This window comes from Diabrotica virgifera, chromosome 8, assembly GCF_917563875.1.
Source record: "Diabrotica virgifera virgifera chromosome 8, PGI_DIABVI_V3a".
NCBI classification, from domain to species: domain Eukaryota; kingdom Metazoa; phylum Arthropoda; class Insecta; order Coleoptera; family Chrysomelidae; genus Diabrotica; species Diabrotica virgifera.
In genome coordinates this window covers 77947631-77974755 of record NC_065450.1, presented here as the reverse complement: position 1 = coordinate 77974755, position 27125 = coordinate 77947631, and the positions used below count along the sequence as shown (strand labels likewise).

The window sequence follows — 27125 nt, the reverse complement described above, 5'->3', positions numbered from 1 at the left end:
TCAGAACTGAATAACCTCTCTGCATGGTGTTCACTTAACGGTATGAACCTTAATTCAATCAAATGTCATGTAATTAACTTTAACCGTACTCACCACCCAATATTATCAAACTATTACATTGATGGCCAATTGCTCAACACTGTTAATAAAATCAAGGACTTGGGGATTACACTGGAAAACTCTCTTTGTTTCAATACTCACATCATCAATGTCATTCAAACATCTATGAAAATGCTGGGTTTTGTAAAAAGAACAACTCGTGATTTTACAAACATATCCAGTATTAGAGTTCTTTACTTCTCTTTGGTCAGGTCTCACCTCGAGTATTGTTCTTCAGTGTGGTCCCCACACTACTTGGTCTACATTAGGAAACTTGAACAAGTCCAAAATAGTTTCTTCCGTTACATTGCTTTTAAGCTTCATACCTATCAAGATTACGCTGTATGGCAGCATCAACTGCAGGTCCCTTCTCTTGCAAGCAGGAGAAAACAAAGGGACCTTTTGCTATTATTCAAGATCTTAAATGGTATATGCAGTTGTTCTCAACTACTTAATAAGATCGCACTTTTTGTACCACCTCGCACCACTAGACAAGTGCGAACATTTTATGTACCATTCCACAGGTTTAATTATTCACTTTTTTCGTTCGTACCCAGAGTCTTGAATTTAGCAAACTCCCTTTACAATTTACAACTGTTCGACAACTCCATCAGTCGTTTTAAAAGAAATTTACATGGGATCAATATTTGAGTGAAGCGTCTGTAATTTGTTAACTTGGTTTTATGATATTATTTCATTGTACATGTTTACTTCTAATATTATATTTATATTTCTGTATGTCTGTTTTTTATATTATATTATGTTATTGTTTTTTTTCTGTACACTATGTATTTTTGTAGAATTGGGCTTGCCCGTAAAATAAATAAATAAAAATAAATAACTGTGGATATTTTAATGACAAAATTAATACAGTACTGTCTATTAAAGATAATAAAAACATTTACCTAATCAATATTACTGTTTAAAAAAGTCTTTGATTTTGCATAAGCTTTATTTCTCTTTTTGATATTGAGGCGGTTGTTGCGCCAAGGTTGAAAATTGTAACTCACAAGTTATGACTTTTGCCTCGGTTAACCGAGGGGTTCGGATGACCGAGTCTCGGATAATCGCGAGTCTAGTGTATATATCAATTATGATGTCACTACCTGTATCATAATGAACTTCATTATGATACTGATTTTCATTAAGATACAGATTTTTAACCAATAGAATCGCGATATGGCATTCGCGATAAAGGTGGTACACGCGCAGTGACCAATGGCGAGTCAAATACACACGCTTTGACAGTTCTCAATGTGTAAACAAACCGTCAAACTGACAAACTACTGAATTTATTTGTGTTACAAAATTAATAAATTTGAATAAGTATATTTTTTGTTGCGAATGATCATAGAAAAAATAGTGTATACAACTTGCATTTAATTATCATTATGAAGCTCGTACTCTATACGAAACTCGCCGCACACGGCTCGTTTCGTAACCCTCATACTCGCTTCATAATGACCATCATTAAATGTTCGTTGCATAATATACTATTAAAAATTTGTTTTGTATTTTAGTTAATTTCACTGACAACTATTTTGTACTTTTAGTTATTTGCTATAAAATCAGAATATAAGTAATCTTGTTTTAATGAAAAAATCCTTTATGAAAAGTATATTTATTTAAAAAAATCCGTCAAAAGCCCACATCTATCACAGAACTTTTTCGATCTAAGTAGATTATCATCAATGCTGTTACATCTAAATTTATTCTTAGATTGAAAATGTTTTGTGATAGTCTTTTAGGGTTTTTAAATAAATATACCTTTTATAAAGGATTGTTTCATTAAAATGTTTTGTGGTTAATGGTATGGGCCATTCCACGAACATACGCCTGTTTTGGATTACTTCGACAACGAATATTTTACTGTGCAACATAAGAAGTACGAAATTAAATGGCGCTAATAATTATTCCAATAAACAACAATGTAATTTGCAATTTACTTTCGTTCTTCTTATTTTGCATAGTAAAATATTCGTTGTCGAAGTAATCCAAAACAAGCGTATGTTCGTGGAATAGGGTATATACAGCCAGCTACAGTAAATTTTTCCTTGTAGATTTTTTAATCTTGTCTGTTACAGGAACTTAACAGGCTTAGAAAAGCAGCAATATCCTTAGGTTTCTTGGATCTTTTAAACGGATTGGCTTATATTTTTGAACAAGAATGTTTACAGTTACCTCCAAGTGCACATCCAGATTGTGCTGTCCAGTTACAACATGCAGCTGAGGATTTGAGAAAAATACAAAATAGAGATATCAAATATAATGTAATGCCTTTACAAACTAATTATAATAGTACATAATATTAAATTAAAATTTTTAATATAAATTAATTTTTATTTTTTGGTGATTGTTTAATTTTTTTACTTTTAATTATCATATTCTAGAAACTAATCGTTTTCTTCTTCTTCTTATTGTAGTGGCTATCCGTTTCGGATGTCGGCGACCATCATGGCAATCTGTACTTTGCACACTGCTGCTCTGAAAATATTTGTGGTTGTTGTGTTGAACCACATACGTAGAATTTTCAATCAGGAAATCCTTCGCCTTTCTGGTCCACGTTTTTCTTCTACTTTTCCCTGCAAGAATAGTTGCAGCAGTCCGCATCACTCGCTGTTCCTCATGATATGATCGAGATATTTGATTTTGGCTGTTTTTATTGTGGTCAACAGCTTTTTTTATTTTTGTAATCCCAAGAAAACACCCTGATTAGTAACGTGAAGATATCTTCAGGATTCGACGATAAAGCCACATTTCGAAAGTCTCAATTTTCTTGCAGGTGGCGTTTGTGAAAGTCCACGACTCAACTCCGTACAACAGTATAGGAAAGATATAACATCGTAGTAACCTGATTTTTATGGGTATTGATATATTATGACATTTGCTTAGCCTTAGATTAGTAACACAGGTTGACAATGTAATAAATGAAGGCCAAGAAAACACAGAGATAGACCAAATAAGTAGAGAAGAAGTAATAGAAGGAATATCAAACAAAAATAGACAAGGCAGGAGGAGATGATGAAATTGAACCGGAAATGGTAAAATACATGGGAGAAGAGGGAATAAACTGGCTATGGACAATATACAAAGAGGCGTGGGAAAAACAAGCAATCCCTAGAGACTGGCAGAACAACATAATTGTACCAATATACAAAAAAGGAGAACATATAAACTGCGAAAACTACAGAGCTATATGTCTGTCATCGGTATGATTTAAAATGTATACGAAAATAATAGAGAAAAGACTAAGGCAAGAAGTAGAAATGAAATTGGGAGATGAACAAGCGGCCTTTAGACCAGGAAGACAAACAAATGACAACATATATACCATCAGAAACCTAATCGAAAGATGCTTAGACACGGGGGGAAACTGGTATTAGCATTCATAGACCTAAGAGCAGCATTTGACACTTGAATGCTTGAGGAAAATAAATGTACCAAACAGATTGATAAAAATTATAGAAAGTACTTACAAAGAGGTAAAAGGAAGAGTACAAATAGCAGGGGAACGATCAGAAGAATTTAATTGGAATAGAGGTATTAAACAAAGAGATAGTCTCAGCCCTTTAGCAGATTCCTAATGGATATATGGGTAGAGGAAATAGAAGAGCTAAACATGGAAATAAACGAGGAAAAAAGTAAGATAATGATAATCAACGGCAAAGAAGATAATGAAATAAAGATAAAATGCAAAAACTCAGAACTGGAAATAGTGACAACCTACGAATACCTGGGAAGTATCATTACTAACGACGGAAAATAGACTGGGAAATGACAAATAGAGCAAAGAAATCAAACAAGTTATACTATGCCTTAGCCCCAATACTGGGGAAAAGAGAACTTGCAAGAGAGACAAAAATAAACATATATAACACAATAGTGATACCGACTGTGCTCTACGCAGGTGAAAACTGGACAATTCTGGAAAAACATAAGAGCAGAATAAATGCAATGGAGATGAGACATTTAAGAAGGATAGTTGGAAAGACAAAATGGGATATATTAAGCAACGAGACTATTAGGAGAATGGCCAACCAAGAACTAATAACGAATAAACTAAAAAAGAGACAAATGAATTGGTATGGGCATGTGATGAGGATGCAACCCAACAGAATTACGAGAAGAATCCACGAAGCAAGTAACATTGCAAAAAGAAAAAGAGGCAGACCAAGAAAAAAATGGATACAGCAAATAGTAGAGGCGGGAAAAGTTAAAGGAAATCACTCGAGGAATTAAAAATAATGGCGGAAAACAGAAAAGAATGGAAGCGACGGGTGAATGTATATTAAAATAGCGATCCCAAATCCGACACCCTGATAGGGGAGAAAGAAAGAAAGAATAGCTTAGCCATTTTTTGAAATGCAGATCTTGCTTTCTCTATCCTACATTTGATTTCTATGGAATGGTCCCAATTTTCATTGACGTTCGTACCAAGGTAAGTGTATGTTTTTACTCTTTCTATTTGTTGACCGTTCACACTGATTGGACCAAATTGCTGTTCCTTCTTATACTAAATTTACAATCAAGATACAGTAGAAATAAACCAACCAATACACGTTAAATGCTACTAGGAGCATTCCCGAATCATAATTTAGAATGTATATACATTGTAAATTATGATTCGGTTGGGCTCCTAGTGACATTTAACGTGTCTTGGTTTGTTTATTTCTACTGCATCTTGATCGTAAATTTAGTATAGAGATTTTCCACACTTAAAAATAGTTTTGTAGATTAAAAACAATTAAAAATATTTTAAATTGTTTATTTGGTTGATAAGCGAGTCACAGAATATATAATACAAAACGATATGCACATATTCCCAAATATAAACAAAAAATTTGTTACCTTTTCTGTTTGGTGATGTTTTAGGTATGACTATATAGGTTCCGTTTTACATTCGTTGTTTGAAATAGCATTCAATCATTAAATTTTTTGATCTACTTTATTTAAGTACCTATACCTACCTACTGAGCTTTTGTTTGAGGTTGGGAATAGTACACAGTACTACAGTACATATCATTACATGAAAAAATAATTTAAAAAATATATAAAAAAGCAACTTTTGGTTTGTAACTCTTCATTTTAATGAATTTTATTAAATTTAGAATATCACATTTTGGTTATGCTTTTTCGATACTTTAACCTAAATTTAGACTCTTAATTCAATTGAACTTCTTTCAATTTTACTTACAATAATAGTACCTACCTACCTACTTACTAAAACATATGGTCATTCTTACGAATCTTAAAATATTAAATACATAACGTCATCCCCAGAAATGGATTGTTAAAACATATGTACAAATTCTCCAGTTTCCTGGCCACAATTTCCTATTGACATACAACCTGCTACACAGAGTTGGACGACCGACTTAATGAGTTCAATAAAAAATTTCTGTGAAATCCTTAATCTCTGTTATTTCACATAATTCTGAAACTTTTATCGTTTGAAATTATATTAACGTAATTTATTTGTGCATATAGTACAAAGGCTAGATGCCTTGGTCATATTATACGAATGCTAGAGAACCGAAACGTTAACACAATACCGAAGGAGGGAGAAAAGAAGAAGACGTCCAAAGAAGAACGTCAGAAATAGGAGTGAGAAATTGTAAAGAAAAAGCAAGGGGCCGGAAAAATGTAGGAAAATAACCAAATTTTTGGAGCCTACAAGGCCTATAGCACTGTTGTATATATAATATACATATTTTTTCTATGTTTATATAGATATATGGACCGATATATCGAACGTTGAATACATATAAAAATATCGATACAATTTTAAAGTATGTAATCGATATTATTATGTACACTTCTCCAAGATATTAACGCACCACCTTAAAAATGCGTCATTTTTGATGTCTCGAATTTCCTAAACCTGTTGTCCGATTCAAGTGATTTTTTTAATATGATATAGCCTTATAGGTCTGGATCCCGCGTATGAAAAAAAAGTTGATTAATAGCAAGCTGAAAATTTGTTAATAGTTTAAGGATGTCTAGTCGGATAAACTTTGATATATGGGAACACTGGAACAGGGGCAGTTTTAATTGTGGAATAGGTTAAAAATTTGGAACGGTCACACCAAGAAAACGGCACATTTATTTTGTCCGACAGAACAGACTTAAACTCTCCGAACAGAGATTAAACTCTCATGCAAAAAATCAGACTGCTATTTATCACCTGTCATAATTCCTGTCATTTGACATATTCTACATGTTCCACTTATTAAAACGCCCATTTGGTGATAAATAGCAGTCTGATTTTTGCATGAGAGTTTAATCTCTGTTCAGTTTAAGTCTGTTCTGTCGGACAAAATACATGTGCCGTTTTCGTGGTCTGACCGTTCCAAATTTTTAACCTGTTCCACAATTAAAACTTCCCCTTTTCCAGTGCTCCCATATATCAAAGTTGTCCGACTAGACACCCTTAAGCTATTAACAAATTTTTAGCTTGCTATTAATCAACTTTTTTTTCATACGCGGGATCCAGACCTATTATTCTTTAACAATACGGCTATAATAATATTGTTGCTAGACAGGTAAATTATTGTCATTGTATACAGGGTGTACCAATCAAACTGTGATTTTTTCTCAAAGTTCGCGTGACCCTGAGGAATATTCTAGCATTTATAAAATACTGAAATTAAAATCCAACTATGGCCTAATGTTTTCTTAACATTCTGTTTTTTTTATTCATTCGCTTATGATGGATAATAAAAAAGTTTGTTACTTTAACAACTATCCTTGTTTTTCATCAATACATGGTGTTTTTAAATGAGTATGTAAGGGGTAATTCCGCATAAAAAAATTTCCGAGATAGGGTGTGTTGAATTTTTTCTTACAAAATGACGATTTATGTATTGCTCTAAACCGGTTGAGATATACAAATGAAATTTGGTGAGTTTTAAGAGGTAGTTATTATGCATTTTTTGACATACAATTAAGAATTTTATGTTCACCATTGGCGCACATAAGGTGGATATTAAATTACTAATTGTATAAGTATCAAAAAATTCGCAATAACTACCTCTTAAAACCCACCAAATTTCATTTGCATATCGCAACCGGTTTTAGAGCAATAAATAAATCGTCAGTTTGTTAGAAAAAATTCAACACACCCTATCTCTGAAAAGAAGCATTTGCGGACATACTTATTCAAAAACACCCTGTATTGACGAAAAACAAGGCTAGTTGTTAAAGTATCAACTTTTTTATTATCCAACATAAGCGAATGAATCAAAAAACAAAATGTTTTAATTTCAGTATTTTATAAATGCCAGAATATTTCACAGGGTGACGCAAACTTTGAGAAAAAATCACAGTTTGATTGGTACACCTGGTATACGTATACAACGACAATTTACCTGTCTAGCAACAATATTACTACAGCTATATAGGGCTTTTCATCGATGGTCATTTGTTTCGAGCTTCTGTCATATTTTGTATAATCTGTGTATATTAATATATGACAGAAGCTCGAAACAAATGACTGTGAATGAAAAGCCCTATTGTTAAAGAATATTATACACAGATTATACAACATATGACAGAAGCTGGAAACAAATGACAATCGATGAAAAACCCTATAAGGCTATAACATGTTAAAGAAACCGCTTAAATCGGACAACAGGTTTGGATATTCGAGACATTAAAAATGACAAATTTTTAAGCTGGTGCGTTAATTTCTTGGAGAAGTGTATCTAATGCATCTATAATACATCGTTGTCATCCCTATTAAGAAATGAGCAAGTGAAAGTAATTTTTTACTCTCCCTTATTAACAAATAAAGTTAATACAATTTGATCAAGGATATGACAGTTGGGGTGCAATAGATCTTATACTGAAGTTTTTGGCACATAAATTATAGTCTTTTAAATTGCTTTAACTAAACAGTCTAGTATGTTTCATACAATTTTATGGCAACTCAGTACTCTGTTATTCAGTACCTCCTTAAATTTTGGCAGTAGATACAACAACAGTGCACATCTCAGAGTATTGCAACTGTAATGAAGCATTGTGAGACTCATGTTATTGGAAATGTTTAGATGATTATTATACAACGACGATACATTGAATCGTTCAGTTATATCGCTGTAAAAACCTTGTGAGTTGATCTGCCAAAAATGAATCAGACTCCTTTGAAAAGATGTAGCCAAATATAGAATAGTAAGACATATACAAAATATTAGTAGTACTCTCAGTTCGCCAAAATCTTTGGTCAGTATCTGTTTAACGTCCTTAAGAGAAGTTTTGGATAATTTTAAAATTAAAAAAATTAGCGAAAATAATAGTAAAGGTATAGGTAGTAATACTCTAAAAACTAACAGTAATATTTGGAACATCTGAATATAATAACTGCCCAATAGAGCACAAACGACATAATTATCTTTAACTTTAACAGAAGATGATAATGTATAACTTGGTATGCTTAACGAGATACAAAAGAACCAGATTAAAATGCTGGGTATTACCACCGAAATGTCTACCTTCCTCCTTCTGTAATCTATACTAATAACTCTTGTACTTTCTCTCTTCGTTACTAAACATTCATTCGATTCATCATCGCATGACACCAACGGATTCTTCGTTCGTTTCGATTCGTATTTGAAAAGGTTCCATAAGGATATCACATGAAAGTTAATGCATATGATGATCCACAGTTGCAGAGAATTAACTAAGATTTCAGTACCGTTGTACATAGGGCACAGGTTGTGGGAAAAGATCCAGGTCTGGTTATTGATGGTTAGAATTTCAATCATGGCCAAAACTGGACTGACTGCGTCTACAGCGGTTAGTTGAAGCAGTAGTGAAAATGTTCCTAAAAAAGAAATTTAATGTTAAAAATTGTATAATTCTGCTAGAAAAGACAGTTTGTTTTCTTTTAGATTCAGAGTAGACCACATAGTCCCTTTGAAGAACCCTAAGAAAGGGAAACGTAAGTAAGGGGATGATGGTAGTCTCTGAAACGAAATGAAATATAAACTGTTTTTCAATTTCTCTTATGGTATGGGAGCAAAATAAGCTAAATTTGCAGTCACTCAGGCGTTATGGGGACTATTGGGTTGTGATTATTAGGTGCTAAAACCAAAAAAAGTTAAGAAAAATTTTCCATTTTAGTGGGGAGTTTCCATTTTTTAATTTAATTTTCCATTTCCAACAATCGCTTTTTTCTATTATAGCGCCATCTATCCATAATTCGAAAAAATGTCTCGAATAAAAGTTGCTTATTTTTACGTAAAGAATCCAAATCTGCAATAAAAATTTGGGGGACCCATTTAAGATTTTAAAGTAACCCCCACCCCACCTCCGTGGGGGTCGTGTTTGGTACCATTCGATAGATTTTTCACAAACATTTTGAAAGTGTATTTTGCAGTTTTTCGATCTGATATTAATTTTGCGAAATATCGTGGGGTTTGTATTTAAAATTTTAAATTTACCACCCTACCCATTTCTAGTCTAGGCGCCAAATAGAGGTCACCGTGTCATTTTCAATTCTGATGGACAAACTCAACGGTTTCTTATGGATTTTGGCTGCTGATTACGAATTTCGAGGGGGGATTTCGATCCGAGTGGTCAAAAAATTGTTATAAACAATTTAATTGTTTATAAATTGTTTATAATGCTCTGCCTCATAAACTAAAAGAGATAAAAAAAATGTTTCAAATAAAATTTGTTCCCTAATAAAAAACGAGGAAACAACCGTTTACTAAATTTAAATCCGACAATTAGAACTCAAGATATTGTAAAATTAGTACACAATGCAAATTGCAAATTGCAAAATAAGTATTTTTCGAAGCTTTACCGATCGTAACTCGGCTTCTACGCATGCAAATGAGCCTTATAAGGTGACCTTTTAAAGCTTAATTAAGAGGCTTCCAAACAACGTTTGTTAAATTATTTGATCTTTATTTGTTTTAAAATTATACCCGTTTGAAGTTATAATTTTCTTAAAAAAATTGTACATTAATTTGTTTATAAAGGTTTCAAGCAAACTTAAGCTATAAACATTTATACTTTAATTAACAATAATGATAAAACAACTCAAAAGGAACAATTTGAGCTTACGAAAATGTTTGTAAGTTTATTTTTGGCTAAGATGTCGATATTTTAATGGCGCGCTATGAGGCGCAAGATTGGCTCACAGTCAAGTAAGTATGTATTCTTCGACGCTTTATCGATCGTAATTCGGCTTCTACGCATGAAAATGAGCCAATATGTGATATCCATATAAAAATGGATCGAGTTCTTTTGCAGCATCATCATTGCATATAAAACGAGCATTTATTATGTGGCGGCATACACACAATTAACGGGCCTTGATGATGCTGCAAAAGAACTAGATCCACTTTATATGGATATCGTATAGATAATTAGACTCTGAAGCCTCAAAAAGTTTTAGTTTTACTACCTACAAGAACAGACTTGTACCACCATGTAACTGTTAAAATTTCGCTAAGAACTTATGCAGATGTAAAAAAGCTGATATTCCCCGTATATCTCTATGCAGATTTGCAGATGCATGAAAAAAATGTTTGTAAAAATAGTATTAATAATTAATAGCAACTTACTTTTTACTTATACTTCTGAAATATTATTAGTTTTTAATGTTTTTTTCTCATTTAGTGCAAAAAATAGAAGACAATGTAAATAGAATGATAGGTGATACGAGGTACAGTATGATGATTTAATTATAAGAATTATATGATAAAATTTTATTAGGATCTTCAAAAATGAAAAATGAAGATAACGTATGTATACATAGAAATTATAATTTGCATCGAGAAGTAAGCGCGTGAACCTTTACGCGGTGAGCCGATCTTGCGCCTCATAGCGCGCGCCATTAAAATATCGACATCTTGGCCAAAAATAAACTTATGAACATTTTCATAACCTCAAATTGTTCCTTTTGAGTTTTTCTATCATTATTGTTCATTAAAGTATAAATGTTTATAGCTCAAATTTGCTTGAAACCCTTATAAACAAATGAATGTACAATATTTTTAAGAAAATTGTAATTTCAAACGGGTATAACTTTAAAACAAATGAAGATCAAGTAATTTAACAAACTTTGCTTGGAAGCCTGTTAATTAAGGTTTAAAACAACACCTTCTAAGACTTATTTGCATGCGTAGAAGCCGAGTTACGATCGATAAAGCTTCGAAAAATACTTATTTTGCAATTTTCAATTTGCATTGTTCACTAATTTTACAATATCTTGAGTTCTAATTGTTAGATTTAAGTTTAGTAAACGGTTTTTTCTTCGTTTTTTTATTAAGGAACAAATTTTATTTGAAACATTTTTTTTATCTCTTTTAGTTTATGAGCAAGAGCCTTATAAACAATTTATAAACAATTAAATTGTTTATAACAATTTTTGACCACTCGGATCGAAATCCCCCCTCGAAATTCGTAATCAGCAGCCAAAAATCCATAAGAAACCGTCGAGTTTGTCCATCAGAATTGAATATGACACGGTGACCCCTCTGGCGCCTAGACTATTCCGTAAGGTGTCATGTTTAGTACCATTCTATAGATTTTTGAAAAATATTGAAAACGCATTTTTTAGTTTTTCGATCTGACGTTCATTTCACGAAATATTCGCTTTTTTTGTGAAACTTTTTGACTCACCCATTTCCTTACTCAAATCGTCAGATTTTTTAAATACACATTCTTTTGCATGTAGGTACATACCTCTACTTAAACCTTATCCTTATCTGACAATTTCGAGTATTTTTAAGGACAGATTTTTTTTCGGGCCACCCTTAACGAACTTCCCTGTGTTAAGAGCCAATATATGGTAGAGGTACATCTGCAGGGTACTAGGTTTCTCCCCATATCATAATCTGACGCGCTCGAGTAACTGCAAAAATCCCCGCTTGGGCTCCCCTACCATTAGTTTACTCATATTGAGAGTACGCAGAATCAACTTTCCTTGGAATTTTCACCTAGATCAATTGAAGGCAGGTGACTGCATATCTTAGAGTCCCTTTCCTCTGCTTTATTCATCGTCTGTTTGCTTTGTAAATTGTAGAAAACACAGATTCAGATTGTAACCAGAAGTAGGTTCCACGGTAAAAAGTCTTTAGATTTTCGGTCTAGGACATTGCATTGTGAAGTTTATAGTATACATTCTTTCACGATTTTTGCTGTACATTTTAAAGAACCGCTTGGATTGACATGAAATTTGGCATACGCATAGTTAACATGTCAAAGAAAAAAAAGTGATATTGTGCCGATGTGTGTTTTTGCCCTGGGGGTGACTTTCACCCCCTCTTGGGGGTGATGTCCAAAATAAGACCGGAAACGGATAAACTGACTAATTTTAAGTAACTTTAATTTGATAGAGCTTTTTCGCCAAGTCAACACTTTTCGAGTTATTTGCGAGTGAATATGTTCATTTTTCAACAAAATAACCACGTTTTTAGACGGTTTTTCGCAAATAAGTCAAAAAGTAAGTATGATGTCGAAAAAAATATTCTTAGCAAAAATATAGCCTGTAAAAAAGTTAAAAAAAAAATGGTGTACGCTTGAGGTCTCTGGACCTCGTAGAAGCCAATGCCAAGAGCTATAGCCAATGAAAAATAGGTTCATATTCGCGAAATTTCTAATGAAATATTTCAACGTGAAATATCCAAAAAATTAAGCACTTTTGGGGAAAACCCATTATAACTTTTTTAAATGTTTAAAAAAGGCTTTATTTCTGTTTTTATAACAAGTTTCTAGGATCAAATGTAAGCAAGTTACGCTCAAAATAAAGTTGGTCCCTTTTGTTTTGGCAAAAAAAAAAATCGGGAAGATCACCCCCTAATTAGCGACTTAAATGAAATTAATCGTTACCGCTTCACAAATTATTTTACTTATGTTCTGTTTATATGATCTGTAAGTTTCATCGACCCAAAGTGAAAAATTTTGGTTTTTTGAAAAGTATTTGAAAAGAAAGTATTTTTGAAAAAATTTGGTTTTAAATAAAATTTTTAATTTTGAAAAAAATAACTTAAAAATTGTTAGAGATACCAATAATATAAAAAAACAAAAAAGTCAACTTTGCTTTTCTAAATATCTTGTATTTTTTGTGTTTCTGTAAGACAAAAATTGATTAAATTTACTTTTTCTAAATTTACATACATACACTTGTGATCAGTAACTCGTTCAAGAACCAAAGAAACTTACAGATCGTATTAAACAATACATACACGAGTAAAGAAACTTGTGAAGTGGTAACGATTCAGTTCATTTGAGATAGGTACTAATTAGGAGGTGATTTTCCCGATTTTTATACCAAACAAAAGGGACTAACTTTATTTTGAGCACAACTTGTTTACTTTTGACGCTAGAAATTTTTTTTATAAAACAAAAATAAAGCTTTTTTAAACAGTTTAAATAAGTTGTAATACGTTTTCCCCAAAAAGTGCTTTACTTTTTGGATAATTCTATTTGGAATTTGACGAATATAAACCTACTTTTCATTAGCTATAACTCTGCTTCTACTAGGTATAGAGACCTAATATATACACCATTTTTTTTTCAATTTTTTATAGGCTATATTTTTGCTAAGAATGTTTTTTTTCGACAAAATCAAAACATTTACTTTTTGATTTATTTGCGAAAAACCGTCTAAAAGCGTGGTTATTTTGTTGAAAAATGAACTAATTCACTCACAAATATCTCGAAAAGTATTTACTTAATGAAAAAACTCTATAGAACAAAAGTTACTTAAAATTAGCCAATTGATGCATTTCCGGACATACTTTGTACGTATATTTTTTCACCCCCGAGAAGGGGTGAAACTCACCCCAGGGCAAAAGCACACGTCGGCACAATATCACTTTTTCTTTGATTTTTTAGCTATTTATTGTATGCCAAACTTCATGTCAATCGCCTTAAAAATTGGTCATTTTTAATGGCTCGAATTTCCTAAACGTGTTGTCCGATTTAAGTGATTTCTTTAATTTGTTATAGCCTTATTCTTTAACAATATCGCTGTAATATTATTGTTCCTAGACAGGTAAATTGTCAATGTATACCGGGTGTACCAATCCAACTGTGATTTTTTTTTTTCAAGTTCGCGTCACCCAATATGGAATTCCACCAATGTGGAATATTATAGCATTTATAGAATACTGAAATTAAAACGCAACTATAGCCTCATATTTTTCTTATGTTTTTTTATTCATTCGCTTATGTTGGATAATAAAAAAGTTGGTACTTTAACAACTAGCCTTGTTGTATGACAAACTTTAAGAGATAATTCTGCATGAAAAAATAATGACACTTGGCTTTATAAAAGTATGTCCGCAAATCACCGTTTCCGAGATAAGGGGTGTGAAATTTTTCTTACAAACTGAGGATTTATTTATTGCTCTAAAACCAGTTGAAATATGCAAATGATGTGACTTTGTGACCCCGAGCCGTGATATAATATTGAAAAACTGCATACAAAAAATGCATTCTTAAAGTGGATCTCAAACAGATAATAAAAAAATTCAGAACTCGTCAATTATCGGCGGAAAAGAGTTCAATTTTGTTACTCAGGGGGTTTTGGGGTCGCTGAAAACGATATTGACGTCATAAGTGATCTCCGGAGTACATGGTGCCCAGGGTACCTACTGTTTAACTCGTCATTAAAATTCATTAAAAAATTAGTCAAAAATCATAACTCGGGGGGGTTTTTAGGGTCACTAACGATGAATATGACATCGGAAGTGATCTACGGAGTACCTGGTGCCCAGGGTACCTACTGTTTACCTCGTCTTGTGGAGTTGTTGGCAAAAATTTATTAAAACATTAGTCAAAAATCATTACTCTGGGGGTTTTTGGACAAATATAACATCAGAAGTGATCTCAGGAATACCTGGTGCCCAGGGTACCTACTGTTTACCTCGTCTTTGGTAGTTTTCGGCAAATTCATTAAAAAATTAGTCAAAAATCATAGAGGGTTTTTGGGGTCGCTGACGACAAATATGACATCGGAAGTGATCTCCGTAGTACCTGGTGCCCAGGGTATCTACTGTTTATCTCGTGACTTATGATTTTTGATTATTTTTTTAATGAATTTGCCGAAAACTCCGGATGACGAGGAAAACAGTAGGTACCCTGGGCATCAGGTACTCCGGAGATCACTTCCGATGTCATATTCGTCGTCAGAGACTCCAAAACCCCGAGTAATGAATTTTGACCACTTTTTAAATGAATTTGCCGAAAACTCCAGAAAACGAGGTACCCTGATCACCAGATATTCCGGAGATCACTTCCGATGTCATATTCGTCGTTAGGGACCCCAAAATCACCCAAATAATGATTTTTGACTAATTTTTTAATAATTTTTTTGCCGAAAACTTTACAAGACGAGGTAAACAGTAGGTACCCTGGACACCAGGTACTCCGTAGATCACTTCCGATGTCATATTCGTTTTCAGAGACCCCAAAAACCTCAGAATAACAAAATTGAACTTATTTCCGCCGATAATTGAGGAGTTCTGAATTTTTTTTATTATTGTCTGTTTGAGATGCACTTTAAGAATGCATTTTTTGTATGGGCTATTCCACGAATGTACGCCTGTCTTGGATTATCGCGACAACGAATATTTTAGTGTGCAACATAAGAAGTGCGAAAATAAATGGCTCTAATAATTGTTCCAATAAACAACAATGTATTTTGCAATTAACTTTCGTTCTTCATAATTTGCACAGTAAAATATTCGTTGTCGCGATAATCCAAGACAGGCGTATGTTCGTGGAACAGGGTATATGAAGTTTTTCAATTTTATATCATGGCTAGGGGTCACAAAGTTTCCTGGCACATTCACGAATCGAATGCAAAAAGAATTATTAAGATCGTCTTTTCATTTTTTTCGGAGGTAAGGCCGATTTTAGTGCTTTATTGCTTCGCCTATATTTTTAATTGGAAGAATAAATTTATAGTAAAAAAAGAACTCCATTTTTTGCACTTTTTTCCCAATTAAGTATTGTTATTTTTTAAACATTAAATTTTTAATTTAATTAAAAACGAAACTTTTACTTTGTTTGTACATACAGTGGGGTGGAATAAGTGTTGTCCCCCCCCCCCTGTTAACTTGTTTATTTTAAGAATATAAGCAAAACGCTCGGACAGGTCGATTTTTAAACTAACCATAGTATATTATAGCATTAACGTTTCGAACTTTACGCGATCCCTCTTCAGGTGACAGGCATAACTTTGATTTTTTTAAATGGTAAAGTACATCATGTGACACCTCATTTAAAAGCTCTTAAAATACTGATTTCAAAAATGTATAATACTTTAATCCTGTTTGAGAGCGTAGGCACAAAATTTCGGTTGAATTCTTTCTAAATGCAATCATTTTTTTTTTCGAATCCTGAAAACACTATCTAATAAATATTTTTGAAAAGTTTAAACGTAGAATGAAATATTACAGTATTCTCGATGGTCCAAAGTCCCTGAGAACTACTATAATGTTTATTTAAATAAGTCATACAGTGGTGAAAAAAGAGAAAGTTTAGTGTGATTTTTAATTTCAAATATATCATTCAAAAGAAACTTTTTGTTTATTCTAAGGGACTGTCAGCCCACGGTAATAATCTAATCTTTCATTCTGCGTTAAAATTTTTCAAAAATACTTATTAGTTTTCTCAGAATTCGAAAAAAATAAATGCGTTTAAAAAGAGTTCGACGGAAATTTTGCGCCAACGATCTCAAAAAGGATTAAAGTATTATACATTTTTGAAATCAGTATTTCAAAAGCTGTTAAATGAGGTCACATGATGTATTTTACCATTTAAAAAAATCAAAGTTATGGCTGTCACCTGAAGAGGGATCGCGTAAAGTTCGAAACGTTGATGCTATAATATACTATGGTTAGTTTAAAAATTGACCTGTCCGAGCGTTTTGCTTATATTCTTAAAATAAACAAGTTAACAGGGGGGGGGGGGTAACACTTATTCCACCGCACTGTATACATATACATTTTTTATAGGAGCAATATCTTTCGAGTTATAACCGAAAATACTCGTATGAGCACAAAAAGCAAAAATTTTCGATTTTTTTTCAGATTCGGTTAAATAGAAATTAAACACGAGGTTTGCAACGGGTGCATATCGTGATTTTTGATACGAGATATCGACGCTGCCAAGCCAAAACGGCATAAACGCCAAAATGACCAGTTTTGAGGTAGATGCACGAAAAAATAGGATTTTAATTTCCGCACCAGACAGTCACCGCGGCATAACCGAAAACAAAGTGAAATAGGTTTAATATTGGTTTAAAGTTTTTATAAACGCCAGTCTAGTCACGCACGTGAAGGTCGACGTGAACACTGATTGACACAACCGCCAGTGCCCCTAAGATTATCATTGTGTACAGTTCGGTCCAGTAATAATAGTAAAGGTATGTATTTTTACAATTTTTATGGATAAGTAACATGATATTACTTACCTCTGCAATATTTTCAATTTGTATTGATTTTTGAAGCGTAAACACCCTGAATTTCTTTAAAAACTATGAGGCGCTTATGCCAAAACCAAATATTTACATCGTGGTTGACACAAGTGCCATTCCTCAATGGTATTCTTATGCAGGTTTCTTTTTTAAAAATTGCGCAAATAAATAGTTTATTTTAAAATTTTTTATTGTAACTTTGTACTAGTGTGATGAACAATTCTTTTTGTACTACTGCATATAGTTCAAATCAATTTTATGTAGCTAAAAATGGCGATCGATTTTTGGCGTTTATGCCATATTTTTGTTGCAGATGCATAGCAGAAGTAAAAAAATAATGGCCGCACTAAATGAAAATAAACCATATACCGAAGCAGCACAAAATGATATACAGACTGGCAATAATTCCCCTATATTCCTATATTCCCCTTAGAGGTTTATGACATTTATAATGCCAACATTGCAGAAGCCAGCTTTTAGCAATGACATTATCATCTTTGAGGAACCATCAGACGTTGCAGCAGAAGAAGAAATATTTAATCACGATCTCACATCATGTTTCAACTTAGCAGCAGACCAGAGTATCATGCAGAATATTTATCTCTTAAAATGAAAAACATAGTTCCAGATCAACTGGATGAAACAGATATAGAAGATAAAACGGATTGAACTTTTTTTTAAAAATTGTTTAAAAGTTAAAGTTGTTAAATATTTTTCTGTTATTTTTCTTTTTTTTTTATTAACTTTTATTTTGAACTATAGAGAAGAAGTAAATCTTATGTTCTTTTTGTGAATAATTACTTTCTTATTTGTTTTAGAAATTAAAAAATAACTATTTTTATGTACCTCTGATTTTTGTGTTTTTTTAGTTTTTAAGTTGTTGTTCTTTGAAAGTGTTTTTTGAGTTTTATTTTTATACCAATTTTTGTATAGCTCTTCTATTTAAGTATTATTTATTGTTAAGTATTTCATCCTAGCACCAAAAACATGTTTGAACAATTTAGGGTTTTGTTGTTAACTTAGAATGTATTTTTGATTAATAAAAAATAAAACCTATCAAAAATCTTCGTAATTTCATAATTTTTCTTGTTGGCATAAACGACAATTTTTAATTTTCGTTTTTTTTTTTCATTAATGGCATATATCCCTTTTAAGCGCCATTTTGGCCAACCTTACAACAATGCGATCGGCGTAAACGCCAGAGGTAAGTTTGGCATATTCACCAATGTTATATCTTGATTGGACATAACCGCCATTTTCTAGTTTTTAATTTATTTCACATAGTATTTTCAGCCACATTAATGTTTACAAATAAAATTTGAAAAAAAATCACCAATTTTTTTGAGTCACTTTGTAGATAAGCAGAGTTAGTAAAAATAAAAATAATCAGTTTTTTGTGTTTCCTGAAAAATCAGGTTAATGTCGTTTATGCCGTTTTGGCTTGACAGCGTCGATATATCCTGAAGTGATTTCAGCAGAAAACAGATTCCTCTTCAAGGCTCCTCTATCAAAAAGTGTAATCCACATTTTCTCGTCGTGGAGAAAATACAGTTTGTTACTCGACTAAAATGAAACTTGAAAATGAAATTTACCCTTGGTTTCTCACCACTCAAATCAATTTTCCTTCTACACATTGTATAGGTACTATTATTACACAATAATTCAACATCCCGAAAATATCTTGGATTTAACGAACAAAGTGCACATACCTTAATAAAATCATAAAATATCATAAAGTTTAATGCTCAAAATTATTATACATTATACATACCATTCCTTTTGCATCTCGAGAGCGCCAAAACGTAAATAACATCAGCAATGCTGCCGATTAAAATGAAGCCAAAGTATAGTCCAAGTACCCAATGCGGTAAAAGATAAGGATCATTTTCGAATCTTTCTATAACACCATCACTGACATTATTTAAACTACTATCATTATTTAAACTTAAAAAAGTCCCTTCGTAAATTGTAGCATTGTTGTCCTGCACGGCCGACTCACCCATCTCTTCAAGACAAACTGGTTTAAAAAACTAAAAGCTTCGACTTCAACTTCAAATTGCATCTCACAAGAAGCGAATAAAACAAAACAGAAAGCAGTGTTAATGTACTTATGGAACTGTTGAAGAAATCATTAGTCGGAGCGCTTAGATGGCAAGTAACATTCTTAAAATTTTAAGAACTATTTAGACGGAGAGCTAGAGCCGAAAAATCATCGTCATAAGTAATAATCTGGAGTTTTCCTGTGAAATGTGTGTCCATTGTATATTGACATTTATGACCCCTTTCAGGCTGACACCTCAGTGGATACAGGAAGTAGCAATAAGGGATGAAAGGGGAAAGTTAGTGCAATCATTAAAAGTTTTCTCCTCTTATTTTGCTAAACCTCTATCGATTTGCATGAAAATTGGTGACTGGTTAGAGCATACCTCAAAAAACAAAACTGATTTGGTGCCACTTGCACTTTTACCCTGGTAGTGACAACGGCGGATCCTTGCAAGGAGGGGGCATTGAAATAAAATTTTTTTCGTCACTCGCGTACGCAGGATTCTTTTTCGGTATGGGCTGATACTTTATTTTTCTTCATGTACCATGTCCTTTCAGAACGTTGGTTACTATCATAGCTAGCTTAATTTTATTCACTGCCACCCTAAATCAACCACGAAGTGCTTTTTCGTCCTGGACTGCGTTTGCCTTCTAGTTTCACTTGCATAAGATTTTGTAGCAACCTATATTTGAAACTTCCCATTACATGTCCAAAATACTCCACTTTTCTCTTCTTGATGCCTTCTATAATCTCAGTAGTCTTGCTGAGACGTTCTCGTATTGTGGAGTTTTGAATTTTCTTCACCCAAGATACTTTTAAAATTCTTCTATAGAACCACATTTCGAAAGCCTCAAGGCGATTTTAGGTAAGTATATCGATTTTATTCACAGTCCAAGACTCGACGCCATACAGTAAGACCGAGAACACGTACTTTGGAGAAGGAATTCTGTTTTATGTTTCATTCCGTTATTCAGTTGTCAACAGGACACAAAACTAACTATTTATTTTCAATCGTAATTATCTCTTTCTTAAAAAAAGGCGACACCAGGCGAAGTCTCAAGGAGGGGGCAATTGACCCCATTGACCCCCCCTTAGATCCGCGCCTGGGTAGTGAATACCACCCCTTCTCGCGGGTGAAAACTATTTTATTAAAAATAACCCCACAATCGATAGAGGGTCAAATTTTAATTAAAATTTGGTATATCATGTTATTAAAATAAATCAATACTTTTTGAGTTATTAAAGATAAAAAATTTGTCTATTTAAGAGCATAGGCGTGAAGTTACGGATGATAAAAAGAACATGTTAATTAATTGTATGTTAGTAAAATATTATTTTTATATTATTTCGATATTTCATTGAATTTTTTTTTTTTTTTTTTTTTTTCGTTAAAAACTGAATATGTCCAGAAACTGGGGGTGTCCAATAATGGGTACATTTGACATATTCGAATACACTTTTGCTAAATTTATAATATCGAAATAATATAAAAATAATATTTTAGTAACATACAATTAATTAATATGTTCTTTTTATCATCCGTAACTTCACGCATGTGCTCTTAAACAGACAAATCTTTTATCTTTAATAACTCAAAAAGTATTGATTTATTTCAATAACATGATATTGTCCTTTTCATGATCATTTTTCAGTGCGTAACAAATGATAGGAAAAAGGGTAAGTCCGTGATAATACACATTTATGACATTTATTCTAACATGACATTTTAGTTAAATCTGACAGTTGTCACATTTTATTTTTAATTTGGAATAAAAACAAATCAAATGCGTTTCTTGCATTTATAAAATGGTATTTTCTTTGATTTGTATAGTCTTATAAATTATACAGATTATATTTGTAATATTATTATCTAATTAAAAAAAATATTTTTTTATTATGGCGCCATCTATCGACAACTAGAATAACTAGAATAAATGTTATAAAAATGTCACCGACGAAATGTAATCACGGACGTGCCTTTTTTTCTGTCACATACATAATGCGTTAGAACGAAATCGAAAAACTGTGACACACTGAAAGATGATCATGAAAAATACTGTATAACAAATTTTACTTCTAATTTGTCCCTCTATCGATTTGTGGGGTTATTTTTAATAACATCGTTTTCACTCCCGAGAAGGGGTGGTATCTACCCCCAGGGTAAAAGTGAAAGTTGGCACCAAATCATTTTTATTTACTGAGGTATGTTCTAACTAGTCAGCAATTTTCATGCAAATCGATGGAGGTTTAACAAAATAGGAGGTGAAAACCTTTAAAGACTACACTAACTTTCCCCTTTCATCCCTTATTTCTACTTCCTGTATCCACTGAGGTGTCAGCCTGAAAGGGGTCATAATTATCAATATACAATAGACACATTTCACATGCCAAACTCCATATTACTTATGACGATGATTTTTCGGTTCTAGCTCTTAGACTAATTGTGTGTTCCTTCGAGATATACAGGGTGTTTCATTAATAATTGTCCATATAGTAACTGGAGAAACCTTAGCACAAAATACGAAGATTTAACCTAAAACACTTATATAAAATGTGGTTCCTTACGTGCGACGGGGGAAAGTGAATGGTTGACCCTTTCCAAATTCTACGCCACTGGCGAAATTGCTATTTTAGTTCAATTTTTGGATTCTCCAATACTTTCTATGAAAATAATATACTCTTCATTCGTAACGATAAAGTCATTAGTTTTCGAGATCTTTGAAGTTTAAAATGAAACGACACGGCTATTTTGATTAATGTATTGTTTCGCTTCACTTTTAATTTCAAATTTCTCGAAAACTAATCATTTTATCGTTACGAATAAAGACATTATTATTTACATAAAAAGTATTGCAAAATCAAAAATTACACTAAAATAGCAATTTCGTCAGTGGCGTAGAATTTGGGAAGGGTCAATCAGCCACTATCCTCTGTCGTACGCCTCTGGTAGTAGCTGCAAACGTTTATTTATCTTAATTTAGTAGGGTGTACAGTACCTACACTTTCTGCCAAGTATGATAAAAGTACGCTTAATAGTTTTAAAGTACTGGATACAAATAATTTTTAAATTTTAATCATATGAATTATATCATAAATTAATCAAAATAACTGTGCCGTTTCATATTTAACTTCAAATATCTCGAAAACTAATATCTTTATCGTTACCAATGAAGAGTATATTATTTACGTAGAAAGTATTGGAGAATCTAAAAATAGCACTAAAATAGTAATGCCTCCAGTGGCGTAGAATTTGAGAAGAGTCAACCATTCACCATCCCCTGTCGTACGCCTCTTGTAGCAGCTGTTTATAATAATTTAGTAGGCTGTCTAGTAGTCGCACCTTCTGCCAAGTATGAAAAGGATACGTTGAATAGTTTTAAAATGCTGAGCAAAAATAATTTTTAAATTTTTAGATAAAACACCCTGTAACTCGGTAAGGAACCACATTTTATTTAAGTGTTTTAGGCTAAATCTTCGTATTTTGTGCTAAGGTTTCTCCAGTTACTATATGGACAATTATTAATGAAACACCCTGTATACAGCGAGGACGTTCGAGTTGGAATAAATTCATTAGCTCGAGAATGGACGAATTTAAAGAGAAATCCTGAGACAGGTCGGTTTTTATTTTGAAATTATGACTTTTTTGGCATATATATCATATTAGTGACGTCATTCATCTCAGCGTGATGACGCAATCGATGATTTTTTTAAATGAGAGTAGGGGTTTGTGATAGCTCATTTGAAAGGTTATTTAATTCTTTATTCCGTAATATAAACATTAACATAATTATTTATACAGGGTGTACAAAAAAAAATATTTTATTAAATTTACACAAAAAGAAGAATGTAAGCACTTTATTTAATTCAAAATACATTTTACTGCTGTCACGAAAACACGTAATATTGTTTATTTCACAAATACACATTGCTTTTCGCTTAAATTCAATGTTCAAACTGCTAAGAGACCGGTGTGTGGCAGTTTTAACATTGAATTTATAGTCCAAGTAATGAAGCTTAAAATAGGACAAAACCTCGCAATTTTTACAGAATGGATCGATTTGCTTGAAAATTTTAGAATAAGTAGTGGATAGTCCAAGGATCAAAATTTATATCATACCAAAAGGCGGAAATTTTTATTATATTTTGACCGCAACAGTTGGTAAAAGCATTCATTATAAGCAAAAAACGTTCTGTAAATTTTTTTGATAAAATTAATAGTTTTCGATTTATTCGCTATCGAAAGTGTTAGTTTTATATCGAAAAAATCAATGTTTTTAATCAGTTTTCTACTAATAACTTAAAAAGATTTCGTTCTATCAAAACAACTTTACTTATCGAAAATGTACCTACCTTTTGAAAAAATAAACAAAACCGTTTTTCGAGGATAACTTATTGAAACTAATTTAAAGTGTTTAAAAATATGTATCTCCAGAAATAAAAAAAATCTCTAGCTAAAAAAATTAAGTGACTTATAATGAAAAGAATTTCAGTCCCTATTTTTTTCAGTAAAAAAGTTATCGTAAACAACCCCCTAATGACCACCCTAATTAAAATTTGTCATTGACCTGATTTGGTTTTCTTGGTTTATGTATTGTTAATAGGTTCTAGAAGTTTGATCGGCTTAGAATGATTAGTTTTAAAAAAAATGGAGTTAAAAGGGAATAACGAGTTTTTGTAGTTTGGTAAAAAAATACCCTTTTCTTCAGAATAGAAAGATTAGCATCAGAGATACGAAAAAATATTTAAATATGAAATTGTAGCTTATTCAATTCCCAAGAACTTGGTTTGCAAAAATTGAGTGAGCTATTGACAATTAAAACTTGTAATATCATGCAAAAACCACCTTTACCAACCCTTTCAATGCCACCTCTTCTTGTGGCAGAATTTTAAAAGGATTTAATATTAACAGCCTTATAGATCTTGTAAAAACCTACAAAACTCTTTCTTAACGAACTTACTAAGATAAAAAATAAAAAAGTTACGGTTAAAAAATCAATATATTTTTATGAAAAAAAAAAAGGTGAAATCCAATTGAAAGCATAATAATGTAAGTTAGCGGTGTTTTTAGTCATTGGCCTTATTTATTTTTCTTTCTTTATGTATTAATAATAGATTCTAGAAGTTTGACTGGTTTAGAATCAACATTTATTTTTTAGATATAGAACTAACACGCCTGTCGGCATCATATAAATTTTAATCCATGGACTATCCACTACTTATTCTCAAATTTTCAAGCAAATTGATCCATTCTGTAAAAATTGCGAGGTGAAAATCTTTGGTTCCTGGACTATTAAGCAAAAAACAATGTTTATTTGTCGAACAAACATTTCTTTCTGTTTTTTGACAACACTCAAATGTTTTTTTAAATAAATGAATTACATACATTCTTCTTTTTATCTCAATTAATTTAATTAAAAAAAAATTCGGACTCCCTGTATAAATAATTATGTTAAAGTTTATATTACTGAATACAGAATTAAATAACCTTTCAAGTGAGCTGTCATACGACCCCTGCTCTCATTTAAAAAAAATCATCGATTACGTCATCACGCCCAGATGGATGACGTCAATGACATAATATATGCCAAAAACTCATAATTTAAAAATAAAAATCGACCTGTCTCAGAATTTCTCTTTAAATTCGCCCCTTCTCGATATAATGAATTTATATAATAATAATGTTTATGCCGTTCTAACCACTCTATTGCAGATTCTTTTTTTTTTTGTTCACTTGTTAAGTCAGATCAAATAATTTAAACAATTACTTGTTAAAAATTTAACAAGTAATATAACAATAAAACACACTTTAATTTTTTTAACGCCAAACAAGCGACGTTACTATATCATCCGTTCATCATTTTACAAAGACCGAATATCATCTTTATGGCAAGCTGCCGTTATGACTGCTTTCCGGAACTACCACAATGCCACGATGGAATTACCAAGTAGTGGTGCGGACCAGCTGTTATCTCCTCTCTCGAAGAATTTTGTTTTATTTAGGGACGAAGACGAAACTTATTAGTAAGTACATTGAAAATAGTCACATTGCCAACGAAAATATGTAGGTACTTCTATCATGTACAAGGTGATCTGTTTTACGAACTGATTAGTAGAACACAATAATATTTGACAAAGCTTCTGTATATTAATTGCAGTTTGTTTATTGCTTAATTTGATTTCTTATATGATTATGAATGAATCTACCTAATATACTAATAAAATTGTTTTTAGAATTGTCTTCGAAGCCGTCTTTGCTGTATTTATTGACTATGAAAAGGCCTTTGATCGTGTAGAGTAGAGCATCACAAATTTTATTAAAGGACTTGATAATCAAGACGTACGAATCATAGAAAAATTATACTGGCGCCAAACAGTGACAGCTTGCATAAATGGAAAATCAACAGAAATATGTAAAATTCAAAGAATTGTCAGACAGGGTTGTATACTACCCCCACTGTTATTCAATTTATATTCAGATAGAATATTTAAAGAAGCTCTGCATAATTTGGAATGGGCGTGAAAGCTAAAGGAATCCTGATGCATAAATAATACAATCAGATATGCGTATGATACAGTTACTTTAAGTGATGACATGAATGGATTGCAATGCCTTTTAAATGCCATTGACACAGTGGGAAGAGAGTTTGACCTAAACATAAACTGTTCAAAATCAAAATAGGTGTTCAACCTACATGGTGTTTAGTTGTTTAGCCGTTTCGAGATTAGCACATCAAGATTCACGATACCCTTAGCACATCAAGACAGTGGCACACCCAGGGGGGGTTTGGGGGTTAAAACCCCTCCCAGAGCATATATAAAAATATAAAGAATAGTAGGAAAACGTAACTTGTCTTTCAGAAACAATACAAAAAAATTTCGGTGCCCAAGCGAAGCTAGGACAAATAATCCCCGGAAAAATAATCCCGGACAAAAAATATTCACAAATTATCCCTGGACAAAAAATCCCCAGACAAAAAATTCCGGGACAAATAATCCTCGGACAAAAATCCCGGACAAATAATCCACACCAATTTTTTTGGACAAAATATCCCCACAAAAAAATCCCCAAGAAATATTTTCTGACGAATAGTTCTCTTAAAATTTTCCCGTGAATGCAATCGACTCAAATGTTTTTCAGCCTCAGTGCGTGAGAGCTATAGCAATCGCCATGACACCGCTTTTCGGCACGAAAATAATGATTAGTTGTTAAGATTATGCATGAATTGTAATTTCGATTACCAAATTTCGAATTTCAATTCCATGTCGAAATCTTCAAATTTTACATGACAAACGAGTGTGAGTTTTTTCAAAAATCGTGGAAGATATGTGGAATGCGCTAAGGCTGTGGGAATCATGTTGTAATTATTCGCTAAATTTTTTTACTCTCTCTGCTTTGAATAACTATGTTCAAAACATTGCCTATTCGTGATGAGAACTGCTGATCCTGAAAACGATTATCTTGATTGTAATGTAAAAAACCTGTTACTTTTTGTAAATTTAACGTCAGAAATATTTAGTTATTATCACCATCAATGGCGTTATAAC

General features: G+C 32.3%; 2 protein-coding genes across 2 annotated transcripts in view; one reads left to right on the top strand and one right to left on the bottom strand.

The window, feature by feature from the left end:
* Positions 1-2447, top strand: part of LOC126890531 (integrator complex subunit 14) — a 74811-nt gene extending 72364 nt beyond the window's left edge. The window contains exon 7 of the mRNA XM_050659536.1: positions 2184-2447. Within this exon, the coding sequence (XP_050515493.1) occupies positions 2184-2405 (222 nt within the window). The 3' untranslated portion in view covers positions 2406-2447. The remainder of the gene's footprint in view (positions 1-2183) is intronic.
* A 2401-nt stretch (positions 2448-4848) lies between these two features.
* LOC126889525 (uncharacterized) lies at positions 4849-19587 on the bottom strand. Its single transcript, XM_050657866.1, has 2 exons — positions 19308-19587; positions 4849-8920 (listed from the first exon to the last, which is right to left on the bottom strand). The coding sequence occupies exons 1-2, from the start codon at positions 19537-19539 to the stop codon at positions 8007-8009; spliced, it is 1146 nt and encodes a 381-aa protein (XP_050513823.1). The 5' UTR covers positions 19540-19587; the 3' UTR covers positions 4849-8006.
* Between the last annotated feature and the right edge of the window lie 7538 nt (positions 19588-27125).